Source organism: Phascolarctos cinereus, unplaced genomic scaffold (assembly GCF_003287225.1).
Source record: "Phascolarctos cinereus isolate Bilbo 61053 unplaced genomic scaffold, phaCin_HiC Scaffold_726;HRSCAF=1367, whole genome shotgun sequence".
NCBI lineage: Eukaryota > Metazoa > Chordata > Mammalia > Diprotodontia > Phascolarctidae > Phascolarctos > Phascolarctos cinereus.
Genome location: NW_027556098.1, coordinates 252,011,812 through 252,027,509, shown reverse-complemented (window position 1 = coordinate 252,027,509; position 15,698 = coordinate 252,011,812). Strand labels below are relative to the sequence as shown.

General features: G+C 40.2%; 1 protein-coding gene across 2 annotated transcripts in view; it reads right to left on the bottom strand.

Annotated features, from left to right (window-relative positions):
* The window catches only part of SLC7A1 (solute carrier family 7 member 1), a 68,816-nt gene that overhangs the window by 18,998 nt on the left and 34,120 nt on the right, over positions 1–15,698 (bottom strand). For both annotated transcript variants that reach the window (XM_020997171.2, XM_020997170.2), the window contains 4 exons: positions 12,998–13,381; positions 10,786–10,941; positions 8,696–8,870; positions 1,455–1,567 (listed from right to left, as the gene is read on the bottom strand). In XM_020997171.2, the coding sequence (XP_020852830.1) occupies positions 1,455–1,567; positions 8,696–8,870; positions 10,786–10,941; positions 12,998–13,367 (814 nt within the window). In that variant the 5' untranslated portion in view covers positions 13,368–13,381. The remainder of the gene's footprint in view (positions 1–1,454; positions 1,568–8,695; positions 8,871–10,785; positions 10,942–12,997; positions 13,382–15,698) is intronic.

Here is a 15,698-nt window from a genome sequence, read left to right as displayed (position 1 = left end):
TAACTAGACCCAGTTCTGCTTTGCTTCTGAGATCAGATACATCCAGGGTAGTCTGGCCATTCTCAACCCTGAGTAAACAAGCTCAGGAAAGAAAATTAAGTAAGTGGCCAGTGAGTGACTGCATTCTAGGTCCTCCAACTTTAGTCTTCCTAAAACACTTTTTTTGTACATGTAACCCCATGCTCAAGAACTGTTCTCCATTATCAAAAAGATAAAAGCCAAACTTCAGTTGAACCTTCCATTCAAGGCAGGTATTAATACTACCACCTCTCCCTAGTCCTCCTACCTTTCATGAATCCTACCAGAGGCAATTAGGTGGCACAGTGGATAGAGTGGTGGAAGTAAGGAAGTCAGGAAGAACCGAGTTCAAATTGGACCTCAGAAACTTTCTAGGTGTGAGACTCTGGGCCCATCATTTAACATCTGTCTGTCTCAGGTTCCATAACTGCAAAATGGGTATAATAATAATAGTGCCTACATCCTGGTTGTTGTGAGGATCAAATCAGATACTATTTGTAAAGGACAGTACCTGGCACACAGTAGGTGCTTAGTCAAAGCTTATTTCCTTTCTTTCCTCCACAAAGGCCCAACTCCATGGTTTTCATGAAGTCTTTCTGATCATGCCCATCTCCCTTTTGAACTAACTATAGTACTTCCTGTCTATAATGCTGACCTGGCAGTTATATGACCTCCAATTAGACTGTTAAGGGTAGGAATTGGTTCCCACATTTCTTCGAATTTCAAACACCTACCTTTTATGACACCATAGTGCCTTTTATGAGGGTAGGTACTCAATGTTTGTTGATTTGGGAGCAGTCCCGTCCAGGCTGTTGAATACTCATTAGTTGACCTTTCATGTTGTTTGAAATTTATTAATGACTCAATTTCTATTTAATGAGCATAAGTCTTGTTATTTGAGAATGAAAATGTTAAGACCTTTAGTACCAGTAATAAGATTCTTCCCCCTGGGATTTTGGGAACCCAAAGACAAATGGTGAGAAGAAATGCAAAGTCCTGAATAGCATGATGTAGCTTCCACATTTGCAGTGAATGGGCAGCAATTCAGGACAGGAAAGGAAGAGTGTTAGAGCTTTCCTCTGCTAAAGCTTATTAGTAATTAGTTATACTTCCACTGAATCATATCTAAGTGCGTGATACTCATAGGTCCCAGGAGTCAGAATCAGACTGTATTACTGACTTTCAATATCATTGGTTCTGCTAATGATAAGAGATTTCCTTTTGCCATTTAGACTAGGAATCGAGGAAAAAAACAAACAGCAAACTGCAACCCTAAAATGTATTGAGGTGCATAGGAATGGTCTTAAGCATATTAGATGAGAGACGAATTATGATTCATGTATAAAATTAGCTGAGGAAAGACAAGCCAGAAGGTCATAGTAACCACCAGTCCCCAAACCATCCCATGGTCACAATGTCCAAGCCCATCCACTTACCTGTGGTTGCGATGCAGTCAAATCCTACAAAAGCATAAAAGCAGGTGGCTGCCCCCGATAGGACACCCCCGAATCCAAAGGGCATAAAACCACCAGTACCAATGGAACTGCCACTAGAGGGAAAAAAAAGACAAATGTTGCTTGAGTTTCAATCTACATGTTTCAACTATTACAGAATAGTTATCGAGCTCCCTGCCAGATTTAGGGGTTTCCGCATACTTGAACTACAATATGTAACATTTCTAAAGGGCTTTAAGAGTCAGGTGAGGCCTAAACCCAAGTCTTCCTGATGCCACATCCAGGATGCTACGCCATGCTGCCTTTCACTTCAGAGAGAAAGCGGGGGCTCTGTGACAAGATCACAAAAACAGGAGAGAGGGAGGGCACCAACACTCACAGACAAAAGCATACACTTCATCTCCACAGCTGTTTCCCAATTATCCTTGGTGAGAGAAGCTTGCATCTCATGCTCTGGAGCTGGCGGCATATGCTGGCTTCTAGGGGTGGACCAGTCCTCCTAACTGCAGCCAGATCCCCCACATCTCCTTTCAGGAGTGTCACAAAGTGTTTTCTGTCTAAGTAATAAGCCAAGTGAATCTTAAGTCTAGCTGTACATATTTTGACTGGAATAACTTCTGGATTGAGAATGAGGGTCCATTTCAGAATTCATTTTCTTTTCTTCTATTGTCTTGTCTGGGGGAAGAGTACAGCTTGCAAGAAATGGTATTCTATAATCCCCTCCTGTTTTTATCTGACCTCTCTGGTTTGCCTGAGACACAGTCAAAAGCCGATAACTCTTCACCTGCTTTTGTTCCAAGCTGGCCCTGAGCTGGTCTTTGTAGAAGCCTTGGGGCTTCCACTCTACCCTGAGGTCACCCGATGTGTTTTGCAGCTTTGTTATCCAGAAGTAGACTAATTTTGCTTTGAGGTGGGGAGGAAGGGAAGATTATTTTTAACTTTGCTTCACAATGGTTCAAATAAACACCTACATCTGCTTCTATCCCGTAGGCTCTGTAGACACAGATAGAGTGCCTTGTTGACCACCTTCCCCAAAGTCATCTCATCACCTTTTCAGTTGGTCACCAAGTGAATTAGCATTTATTAAAACACTGGACTAAGTGCTGAGGATAAAAAGAAAGGCAAAAACTTGATTCTGGCTCTCTAGGGGTTTATTTTCTAATGGGGAGACAATATGTAAATAATTAGGCACGTGCAAACTATGTACACTGTAAACAGAAGGTAATCTCAAACATCCCTGCCCTCTTTAAGGACACAGTTAACTACCATAGGGTGATGCAGTAGCTAGAGCCCCTGGCCTGCGTTCAGAAAGATCCAAGTTCAAATCCAGCTTCAGACACTCACTAGCTGCGTGACCCTGAGCAAGTCATTTAACCCTGCCTCAGTTTCTTCATCAGCAAAATGAGCTGGAGAAGGAAATGGCAAACCATTCCCACATCTTTGCCAAGAAAACTCCAAAGGGAGTCATAAAGAATCAGACGCAACTGAAATGATTGAACCAGAGGCAAAGGGTAACAATACCGTAACAATACCACGAACATATTTAAAGTCATGTCCGCACAATTTCATGAACCTTCCTTTCCATAGGACTAATAAACTGGTTTAAAAAGCTGGCTCTGGATTAGGAGGCTTTCCCACTGGTATCTGAACTCCTTTGATTCCTTTTTGGATAGCCACATCCACAAAGGAATAGCTTTTTAAAATAGCCTTTGAGCTATCAGGGTTTGGGGTCAAAGTTTATAAATTTCAGCATTTTTCTACAGTTCAATTCAAATATCTATGAATCACTGGTCATATGCAGTTTAACTTCAATAAAAGATAGGGTGGGAAAAAAAAAAGATAGGGTGAGAACTGAGATGTGCCTATGTGTTGGCTGCAGAGGAAACCACTTCATTAAAAGTTACCTTGCCTAGGATTAGGACTAAAATAAACAGATGACCGGATAATTGGATGATGGCAGTAATCCATGCATGAAGTAAAATGGTGGTAGAGATTGAAAGACAGTGGGATGGGATGCAAGAGATAATGACCAAAGCTGGCAATAGACTGAATTTGAGGGCTAAGGGAGGGTGAGTATCATGGGATACTCAGAACCAGAGAATAAGAAAGCAAAACCACACAGCAGGGGGTGGCTCGTTTCTCAGCCAACATATACACACTTCCTAAGACCCAAGGGCCAAGCCACAACCGCCTCGACACACCCTTGGTGTGCACAAAAGGCTAAGGAATGTACACCCTGGAGTGCTGGATTCCATTACAAAATAACCTATGATAAAGACAAAGACAAGATGGCTAAACAGTGAAAAAGAAATCAAACACAGGATTTTGCCAGGGATAATAGCTCAGGAGTGAGAGCATGGAAAGACAAAAAGAAGGCAGAACTTAGTAAGAAAGTCAAGAGGCATTTCTGCAAATATGTATCTCCTCATAGGAGACCTTCAACCTTGTATATATACAGAAATGACGAGACTGTAGGAAAATCTGTTAACAAAGTCTCTCTGTGCTCCAAAGTTCCCATAACTGCCAAGTCAGGCAGGGAACAGCAAGAGCTTCAAGGATGCTCTGCAAATCCCACCCTTCCCTTCTTCCACCAAGTGAGCCAAGGATGACGGTGGCGATTTTGAGTTAAATAAATCAAGATTGCTTTTGATGGGTTTGATTTGAATGCTCTCCAGGCGTAAGGGACCAAGAAGGGTTCTGTGACTTTTGTCTTCAGTGGAAAGAAGAGAACAAGGGCACTAAGAACACTGAATGAGAGAGAAGAGAAGAAAGGTTCCAGGACAGTAGTGCTAGATGTTCCAAGATGGCTCCATCCTTACGCTTTTGTGTCAGAAAACCCTTTGTAGGTCTGGCAGAACTTCTCAGAATGGTTTTTAAATGCATAAAATAAAATACATAGGATTACAAAGGAAACCAGTTATATGAAATAGTTCTCAAAATATTTTTTTAAGAAACAAGGTTGAGAACGCCTGCTAGATAAACTGCAGTTTTGAGGGAGATCAAAGCGTGGGAAAGGGATGGGCACAGGAAATTAGCACCAAGCCTGGAAACTGAAGCAAAAGGAATTTCATTAGGGCCTCACTCTGGGTGGTCAGGTGGTTGACTAGAACTAAAAGAAAGGGGGAAAGGAAGAAAGAGACCCAAGAATGTGTTTGATATGTAAGTCAGGAAAGGGCTTTGAGGGTCAATTAAGGTTCTAGGAAACAGAGGTCCCCTTCTCCCTCCTGCCCCCACCTCCAGAAGTGAACATAAACCAATGTTTATGCAGTCTCCTCCCACCCAACAATTCTGTGTCTTTAAGGAAATCATGCTGACAGCAGGAGAAATCTAACTCACTGTCACATTTCCCCATAAGGAAGGGCTGTCATTATAAAGTGCTAAGACCAGCTCAACAAGTAAGCCATCTTATCACTAGTCTCAACATCATGGGATCAGATGCCTATAAGAGTTCATAACCTGTGGTCTGTGCATTTAGTTTTTAGTTTTGTTTGGTTTGCTTTTTTAATCCCCTCAGTTTGGTTTAAGATAAAAGAAACCACAATAAAGAAAAAGTGCTGTCCTCAGCACTTGTTTTATTTTTTGGATGGGAATTTTCCTTGACTTTAAGAGAAGGGGTATCACGGAACCCTTGGGGAGTCTAATAAAGTCTATGGACTCCTCAGAATCATATTTTTAAATATAAAAATAAAATACATGGGATTAAAAAGGAAACCAGTTATAAGGAAATGATAATGAAATACAGGCATCAAAAGATTTTTAAAAATTTTTTTTAAAAATTAAGACCACAGACTCCAGGTTAAGAACTATGCTGAGGGATAACTAGATGGCGCAGTGGATACAGCTCTGACTTTGGAGTTAGCTGAGTTCAAATCTGGCCTCAGACACTTGACACTTACTTGCTGTGTGACCCTAACTTGCCCAAGACAAGGCACTTAACCTCGATTGCCTCACAAAGCTGCACTCCCCCCCCAAAAAAAAAGAACTATGAAGGCAAAGGGTAAAAAAAAGGGCCATGCCCTGAAGAAGCTCATATTCAACATCAACTCGACTTCTATTTAGTGGTGCTTATTCATCGGCACTCTGCTAAATATGTTCTCTAAAGGAGAAAGAGAAAAAAATAATATTAAGTAAAACTTGGTTTCTTTAACCACTAAAGGCTCTCCTAAGAATGGCCTGTTGCCCTGCTGCCTGCATCCAACAGGACCAGAAGCCATGTGAAAGACGAAGGGGTGAAGCTTGTCCCCCGCCTGGTCCCCTGGCTGACACTGACCTATTTCCAAATCTCACTGAAATTGGTAGCACTATTAGACCTTCTCTCTTTCTCACATTCAATGAAGCAGGAGCAGCTTTGATACATAATTCAAGGCTTGCTTATCTCATACTCTCCCCCTTTAGTTGACAGTTGACCATGGGATCAATCAATCAATCAATCAATCAATCAACACGCGTTTATTAAACATTTGCTATGTGCCAGGTTGAAGTGCTAAGCAATGTGGATAAAAAAAAAATAAAAGGCAAATATAGTCCCTGCCCTCAAAGAGCTCACATTTGAGAAAACATAAAATAAATGGCACATACAAGATAATACAGAGTAGATGGGAGATAAACTTAGAAAAGCATTTGAAGTCAGTCTTGAAAAAAGACAGGGATTCTAAGAAGTGAAGGTGATAGGGAAGGCCTGTGGGACGTGGAACGTTCACAGATTACCAAGAAGAAATAAGAAAGGATCTCTCTCTGATCATTGGCAGAGGTGAGGGACTAAGGGTGTGGAACATGGTATAGAGTGTCAGAATGCCTTTCTTTTATTGTTACAAAGGATAGCTAGCTGAAGGAGGTAAGTGACCTATTCAGAAATGAATAGATGTAAAAAAAAAATGGAGAAAAGTGGATAGATTGCAAAAAAGTGGGACAGACTGATAAATGCACAGTAATGTTATCGTAGCAATTCCTTATTCCAAACAGCAAGAAATAGCATTCTGTCATTGAGAGAGGGGGAAAAAGGCCCTGCATTTGGAATAACATCAATAAAACACAAAGTTCATTCCACACCCAACTCTGCTCTGAAGCTTCTGTAATACATTTGATTTGAGCTAATACAAGATTGCCATACAATTCAGGGCTACACTGAATAGCTGAGGGGTGGGGATCTACTATATGGCTAGAAAAAATAGATAATACAGTGTTGATAAAATCTGAAACTACGATACACTAGACCTATCTTTAATAAAGTAGTTTTATCTGAGCACCTGGCAGAAATACAGGCAGAGGGCAATAAGAACCTTTATATATCACAGAAATTCCAAGGTTTGAAAAATGCTTCCCTTGTCCAATTAGCCAACTGATCAATTAATTGGTCAATGCTCGAACATGGAGTGGAGGAATGGTTAATGAAAAAAGTTGGAATGTATTTTCCTGGGCAGGTGAGAGGTAGACAAGGCTGTGCTGAATGACAGAATGATTCACAATCTAAACACTGATAAAGATAAAGGTGATGCCATGCAAACAGACAGATAGATCCCAAGCTAGCTTCAGGCATTTACAATTTTAGCACCTAAAGACAGAGAGAACAGATAAAGAGCAAGTATCCTCCCAACAAGCAGCTAAGTGGCACAGTGGATAGAGCATCAAGATTGGAATCAAGAAGAGAAGACTTGAGTTCAGATCCGACCTCAGACACTCATTTCACCCTGTTTGCCTCAGTTTCTTCATCTGTAAAATGAGCAGAGAAGGAAATGGAAAACCACTCCAGCAGCTTTGCCAAGAAAACCCCAAATTGGGTCATGAAGAGTCAGACATGACTGAAACTACTGAACAACAACAAAAATCTACTAACAAGTACAGAAGTCAATTTATGAGTTCCAAATTCTATCTATGCTTCTGTCTCCTCCCCCCTTCCTCAGACAGTAAGCAATCTGATAGAGGTTATAGAGCACACAATAGATTCTTGTTTTTCTTTTAAAGAAATGGTAATGGTGATCAGAACAGATGTTTTGCATTTCACTATGCCCTGCAGATACCAAGTGGAAATATTTACTACAAACTTTTTCAACCTTATTCCATTACTTCAAAGCATACTTTTGATTGGCTTGCCTCCATCCTCTATTACTATGTAGGAAAATGAAGGGCTACCAATATATTAGTCATGAATATTACCAAGGAATGAATGCCCCTTTTTCCACAGCAGAAGTAGATCTCAAAAAGATATTATTTGAAACGTGAACCATGCTAATTATGCATTACTCTTAGTAGCATCTCGTTTTTACTAAGGACAGGTATTCCTTTAATTTTAATTAGGCACTCACATAAATAAGCCCCCAGCCACATAATCAGACATTTACCTATTCATTTAACAAATAATTAAGAATCTAAAAAGAATATGAAAAATGAACAACTTTCTTTAAAAGAAAAAAAAGAATCTATTATGTGCTCTATAACCTCTATCAGATTGCTTACTGAGGAAGGGGGGAGGAGACGGAAGGATAGATAGAATTTGGCACTCATAAATTTAAAAAAAAAGAATGCTAAAATTGTTTTAACATGTAATTAGGGGGGAAACAATTTTTTAAAAAGACATCAGCGAACACACACATATACACACACACACAGAATCTATTATATGCAAGCCACTGTCCTAGGTACTAGGTATATAATTTGCTCTGGAAAAAGCTGGATACAAAAATGACAGTTCATGTCTCAAGAAAGCCCTCCCTCTCTTTTTGTCCCTGCACACCGTCTATCCCTACTGTCTTTACATTGTTAAACTCAAACTGAAGGGCGTCTATAATGAAGCAGGGTACTACCATGCTATCAAATAGAAAAATGTGCCTGAAATAAAAAACTGAAGTTAAGATTGAAATAATTATGGTGGAGATTTAAAAGGGAGCAGAGGTCATTTGGTGAGCCTGCACAATATTAAAATTTAAAGGGGAATTAACTTTCCAAATACCACTGTGTGAATTTACAAAGTTATACCCAGTTTTAATGAATAATATACCCAAAATACATTCTAAACATTATGAAAAATACCTTTGGACTACTTCATTATGGTAAAGAATATTGCTAAGACTCATTAAAATTAGATTAGAAAAATAATGTGTTTCATGTTGTGTGATACCACAAACAGTGTGTTGTTAAATACGTTAAAATGAGCATAAATTTGACTTGAATCTGAAAAACGAGCTGCCTGTGCATGTGCGCACACATCCCAAAACTTGACCACTTACTTGTTCAAACACGTACTGTCATTAGCATTCACAATATCTTCTTTGGTAAGCTGCCAGTTTTTCATGGATCCCTTCACAAAGCCTGACACCATCACAAAGCCGAGGACGAGAACATTGATACAAGTGAAAACTTTGTTAACCATGGCTGATTCTTTCACGCCGAAAGTTAAAAGTGCTGGGGGAAAATGCACAAATAAAATATGATATTTAAAAGATAAAATTTTCACCACACGAGCAATACTTTGTAAGTTCCCTGAGAATAGGCATTGTTCTGTTCTTTGTGCAGGGGCCTCCCTAATACTGTGCCTGGCATGGAGTATGCGCTTAAAATGCTTGCAGGTTGGTTTTACAGTTTCCTACTTTTAAAAAAAAAACTAAACAAAACTATCCTTTTCTCACTTGATTGTCACAACGAGTCTCTAAGTCAATTCACAGATTCAGAGCTTCAAGGGACCTAGAGCCCTTACAAATGAACTCAAGCCAGAGAGAGTTTAAGCAACTTGCTCAAGGCCATTCAGCTAGCAAATGAATGGACTGGGATTTGAAAACAGGCCCCCTAAATCTAATACTCTGTCCACTATTTCACATTGCATCTTATGATTACCCTCCTTTTTATGGAGGAAGAAACAGATTTAGAGTTGCCAAGGGTCTATGCTCACACAGCTAATAAGTTGCTGGGGCTTGGAACTAGAACCTAAGTCTTCTAATGACATGTATACTAACAATAACCATGTAAGCCAGACTGTAGGAGAGTAACTAGATGTCCTGCACCTCCCCCTACCCCACTGAATTTTGAAGTTTCTCCTGATGTTTTTTAGTTTTTCAAAATTTGGCCACCTCTATATAGCTTCTTTGATTTAAATATGCAAAGTAGGACATGGAACATACCCCATGGAGGGGAAGAAAAACATTAGGCATAATATAACTATTTTTATTATTATTATTACCATTATTATAGCTAGTATGTATATAGATCCTTACTATATGCCAGGCATTATGCTAAGTATACAAATATCTCATGTTTATCCTCACAACAACCCTAAGAGGTGGGTTGAAGAAAACAACTCTATTCTCCTACACAACATCCTCTTCAAAGTTGCTTCCCTCTTAAGTTTACAAGGTTAAAAATGAAAATCTCCCAAGCTCCAACTTTCTGAGATTTGGGGCTGATCTATTAGCTAAGCCACTCAAAGCAGCCCCATGGTATAAACTTCAATTCTTTGACACGCGAAATAGTAGTAGCTGATTTCTAAAACCCATCTAAGTTTTGTGTACCTTCAATGAGATCTGTCTTGCCTTCTGAGTTAACATTTAGATCACATAAATCAATTTGTCAATCTCTCCTTTTCTCAGGTAAACTACACAGAGGAAAATCTCCCATACCGGTATTAAAGATGTCTGAAGATTTTATATGCCAGAAATACTTTTTTAATTCTGTGACCAAGACTAATATTTAGCACATTTCTTCTTTTTAAAGATCTGTTTTGATAGTTATTGGGTACAAAACAAACAAATATTTCCATTAAATAAACAGGCGCACTTGAGCAAGTTCCACAGTCCTCCCGTGTTTCTCCACATTTTGCTGGCTGGAAACCTCTATCAACTGGCAAGATCATGAGGCTTGACAACTTCACTTACCAGGTAGGGTTCTGCTAAATAATTCATATCCCATTTCTGTCACCTAAGCAAAAATGTTTGCTGAAGAAATCTTACTCCACAAACAGACAGTTTCATCAAACACTTAAGATTCTCCTCTAACTTGAGGGATTGTAAAGAGGAGACATGGGCTCTAATCTGGACGCTGACCCTTAGCTAGCTGTGTGACCTAAGGCAAGTCACTCAGCCTCTCGAGGCCTCTGCTCACCAGTAAAATTAGGGATTTAGACCAGAAAAAGACATGCACAGATCAGCTCTACAGCTACTAAACAAGCCAGTTCATGTTTACAATCAACAAAAAAAGTGAGTGAGTCAGAAGCCCAGCCCAAAATAAATGAAGATTGTTGCTTCTTGCTGCCAATAATGAAAATACTAGAGGTGCTTGTTACATGAACAGCTACCCAAGATGATCATTTTTTAATGTAGTCATTTACCTGTTAGAATCAGAATGATAATTACAGAAAATACGTCTGGGTATTCAGCTAGCCCTGGAGTATCCAGGGACATATGCGTTCGGGAGAAATCCCCAATAGGTTTGCCTATCAGTTCATCAAACGTTGCACTCCATGCTCTTGCGACACTTGAGGTACCTGTCATGAGACATAATCACCAAGGAAAGTTCATAGAAAATAATGCACTTAAGCATTCGTCTCTGAGCACAGTGCAGGAAACGCAGCTGATGCCATGAAGTGCACCCATTGACGTGGCAGGCAGGGGCCAGCCAACAGAGCACTGACAGGGAAGAACAGAGACTCTGCTAATGGGTCTAGGCAATTGTGTGCCCCTGCAATAGTTAGTAGTAGCCTCCATTTCCTGGATCTGCCCATCCAGGATGCCAACTTCACAAATCTCATTTGTGAGAAGTATCCATTATGTCAATATTGATCTGCAGAAAAAAGAAGAGGGCAAGGTCATCCACCTTTCCTAGGGAGACTGGCCCATCACACTCAGCACTCCAGAACATTACTCTGAGCATTAACTCATGCCTTCCTTCAGCAAAAGGTCACCAACCATCTAAGATGCTGCTCACCCCGCTGAACCTATAAGAGACCCATGTCTGTTCACCCAACTCAGGTCTCAAATGGTAAGCTTGGAACATGCTGATGGAGACAGCTACCCAGAGATCCTTCTTATACTATTTCACAATAATGATAGCCACATAAATGGAGGTAGCATCATGCCAAATAAATGTGGAAGTTTTCTTTTGTTCCCCCATACCCATCAATACATTCTTTGTTGTTGTTTTTCCAAAAGAAGATTCTTTAAATTAAAATATTTACCCAGAGTCTCCATTTCCAAAGTAGCTCTGATGATAACCATAATAGGAATTAATAGAAGCATGCAAGTGAGAAATATCCCTCAGTTGCTTAATGTTACAAAAATTATTAAAACTATAGATTTCATTACACTTTGGACCCATAAAGAACTTGTTATAAATAATATCTTTCAAAACCATAACCCAACTAAATAATATTCCCCACATACACACAAAGAGACCTCACTCCAGTTTTCAGTCTATTGTTTCAACTTCCAAATTATAATAAGGTTTTATAATACTGGATTATAAGGTAACAATAGCCTAGCTGGTAGAAATCTAGCCTCAGGCCCTGGAAGACACACACACACGCGCACACACACACACACACACACACACACACACTCTGGCTATGTGATCCCAGGCAAGTCATTTAACTTTCTCAGTGCTCTGTGAGACTAGGCTGTGGAGAAGATGCTGACTTGCATTGGTGAATGGAATTTCCTTACCTGGAAATAATCTATATCAATGAAATCACAAGTCCTTTCCTGAACGTGTTACATTTTGCTATTTTTAGTAGCTAAGGCTGAGAGTTTTTCATGTTGGTCAAGAAAGAGCAGGCACTTTGCAATAAATATTTTTCTTAACTCTACCCACCCAAAAACCCCTCTGAAAATATAATAGTCCATTTCATGTAGCCGTGTTTATAAACTCTGGCATGTTTTCACCTGTTAAATCTATTTATTTATGGCAAGAAACTTTTAATGTTTAACTTTTTAAAAATATCCTCTGCCACTTGTTTTCATTTTAAACTTAGAAGAATAAAGTGTGTTTTGGCTATCAACAGAGACTGCAGGCGCTGAAATGATGTAGAAAGACTCATCCCACTGACCTCTGCACCAGCTGGGTCTTTGTTAAAGCAGCAGCCCCCTCACCCACAGACTGAGAGGAGGGGCTGAATCCTGTAGCTAAGCCCTGCCCTCCCTTGCCCTACAATGGTGGGGCACGCCAAACAAAATGCACTATCTCAAGACAAGATGAATTCATAAACTATCTGAGACCCACCCAGCCCTACCTATCATATTTTAATTTTAACAGGATTAGAAAGCAAACAGAAAAGCTCAATTTATACTCAATTTAACAAGAATCAAATTCTCATCAGCAGAGCTTAGTTACTCAGCAAGGTTTTTCTAGACTGCTATGCATATGGGAAGGTGGAAGACAACATGGTGGTTCACCTCTTCTCCAAGTCTAAGATTCCAATAGTCAAAATTAAAGACAGGGTAGGCTCCAACCCAAGAGTAAAAAGGGTGGGATTGTAGTAAAGTGGAGGAAGAAATAGGGCTCTAGCTTATAAGCACAAAACCGAAGGCAACACTCGAACTACTTACCAATGATGTAGGAGAGAATTAAGTTCCAGCCGGTGATGAAAGCCCAGAGTTCACCCACAGTGACGTAGCTGTAGAGGTAAGCGGAACCAGTCTTTGGAACTCTAGCACCAAACTCTCCATAACACAGTCCTGCCAACACGGAGGCCAATGCAGCAATTAGGAAAGAGATAACGATGGAAGGGCCAGCATTCTTCCGGGCCACAGCTCCAGCCAATACATAGACACCTGCTCCGAGGGTACTGCCTACACCAAGAGCTACCAGATCAAAAGTATTCAAGCAGCGGGACAGTCGACTCTGCTCTCGGCTGCAGTCCACAACTTTTCGCCGCAGCAGCTGGTGTCCAAAATTGAGGAATACTTTGCACCCCATGGTACTGTTCAAATCTGGTCAAAAAAAAAAAAAGGATACCATTATCATTGATGTTTTGTCCACATGATGTTTATACCACTACTACTAATGATGAATGTCAGCATATGGCACAACGGTCCGTGCGCCAGTCTCAGCATCAGGAAGACCTTTATTCAAATCCCACCTTTAACATCCTGGCTATAGGATTTAAGCCAAGCTATACTACCTATAAGCTCTCAGCTCCCTAAGGCAGCTCTCCAGCTCTATACCATGGCTTCTGAGGTCTCTTCCAACTCTGGATCTACCATTCCATGATAAGGGGCACAGCACGTACCGATCCACATTGGTAAAGAACTTTCTTCACTATAAACTCTCTACACTGATGAAATCAAGGGCAGGTAGAGAGCCAGGCCTGGAGTCAGGAAGATTTATCTTCCTCAGCTCAAATATGGCCTCAGACACTTACTAGCTAGATGACCCTGGGAAAGTCACTTAACTCTGTTTGCCTCCTCAATAACTTACCTGAACTCATTCCTCAGTGATTAACATACTTCTACCCCTTCCTACCCACCCCATCCCAGTGTTTCTGAATGTCATTGTTCAAATCCAGTTCTCTATACCCTCCCTTATTTACATCAATCCTTCCATTCAATCCCCTAGACCATCCCACTTTGAAGCTACCCATTTCCCTCCACGGTACCTTCTCAAATGCCTGCTATACTATCGGTGGTAACAAAATTGCTTTTTCTTTCCCACACCCTCCATCATCTTGCACTCACTGATAACTGACTCCCTCTTGATGATATATCTGATTGCACATTTGTTCATACCTATTCCCTACAGCTGGAGGAGTTGAAATGCTCTTTGCTCCCCATTGCCACTTCCAGGCTCCCCCTCTACAAAACTGAAGGGGGCCTTACCAGGAAGTAGAAAGACGGCCCCAGTGGAATGTAAGTGTTTTGAGGGTAGCTAGTGGAAAAGAGGGTATCTAGTACAGTGGGCCATATATGGGAGCTTACTATTAAATGTTTGCTGAATTGAATCTGACGTGTCTGACAGTTAAATATAAAATATAAATTTCAGATATCAATCACACTTTCTCTTTGATCCAATAAGATTAAGTGTGTGTGAGCATATGTAAAGCTCTTCACAGACCTTGAAACACTATATAAATGATAGCTATTACTACTATCTGGCACAACTACAAAAATGTATAAAATGGGAGGGCCTTAAATTGCTTTTTTCCATTGCTGAAAAAAGAGGGCATGTGTATAGATAAGCTAAACACACACAAAAGGATCTTTCAAAGATAATGGGAAGAAAAGCATTCTTTGGAAAGTCAGCTGTGACCACACAGATGCAGTCCATTTCTTTTTAATAGGTACACAATATCCCATTCAATTCAGGAACAGTCCTTAAAAGTACATATCAGAAAAATATACTTGGACATAAGAACTCTGGGATAGTACTGGACTGGGAAGTTGGCCAATCTGGATTCTAATCCTGACTCTGCCACTCGCCATCTTGAGCAAGTCAAAATCTTGGGCAAGGCAGGTATTTCCCTTCTCTGGGCCTCAGTTTCCTCCTACATAAAATGGAAATAATTGTCTTGGCTACCAGACAGATCAAAGAAGATGTAAAGGTACCTTGTAAAGTATGATATAAATACAAGGCTTTATCATTAGAACATTATCCTGGGGGCAGGCAGATAAATTAACCTTAAGTTTATATTGCATTACTACTGTTAACATGGGTACCTTTAGAAAGTTAATTATAATAATGGAAGGAGGGTTGAACTTGGCATCAGGAGAACTGGCTGTATTTGAAGCCTGATTTCATATCACTTTACATCTCAGTTCCTTCATCTGTTAAATGGTATCTGTGCTGTCTGCCTCACAGAAAGGTTATGAGGAAAGTGTTTTGTGAAATATAAAACACCCATATAATTAGACAAAAACGTACCTCCCTCCCTCCCTCCTTTGAAGAGAGGGTTGCAAAACACCATATAGACTTCAGGCCTGCTTGGCAGGCCGGCCAGTTTTGCCAAACTGCTTCTGTCTCTTTATTCTTTGTTACAGTGAATGTTGGATGAAGGGAAGGGGGAGATACATGTAGAAATGACAGCGATGTTAAAAACAAGATAACCAAATCATTTTTTCAATGTTCAAAGCATCACATAAAGGTAAGTTATTTTTAGCTGATCTCATCTCTAACCCATCAATCTCTACTCATCTGAACTGTATTTATGGGGCAGCTAGGTGATACAGTAGATAGAGCACTGTCCCTGGAGTCAGGAGGACCTGAATTCAAAATGAACCTCAGATATTTTATTAGCTATGTGACCCTGGGCAA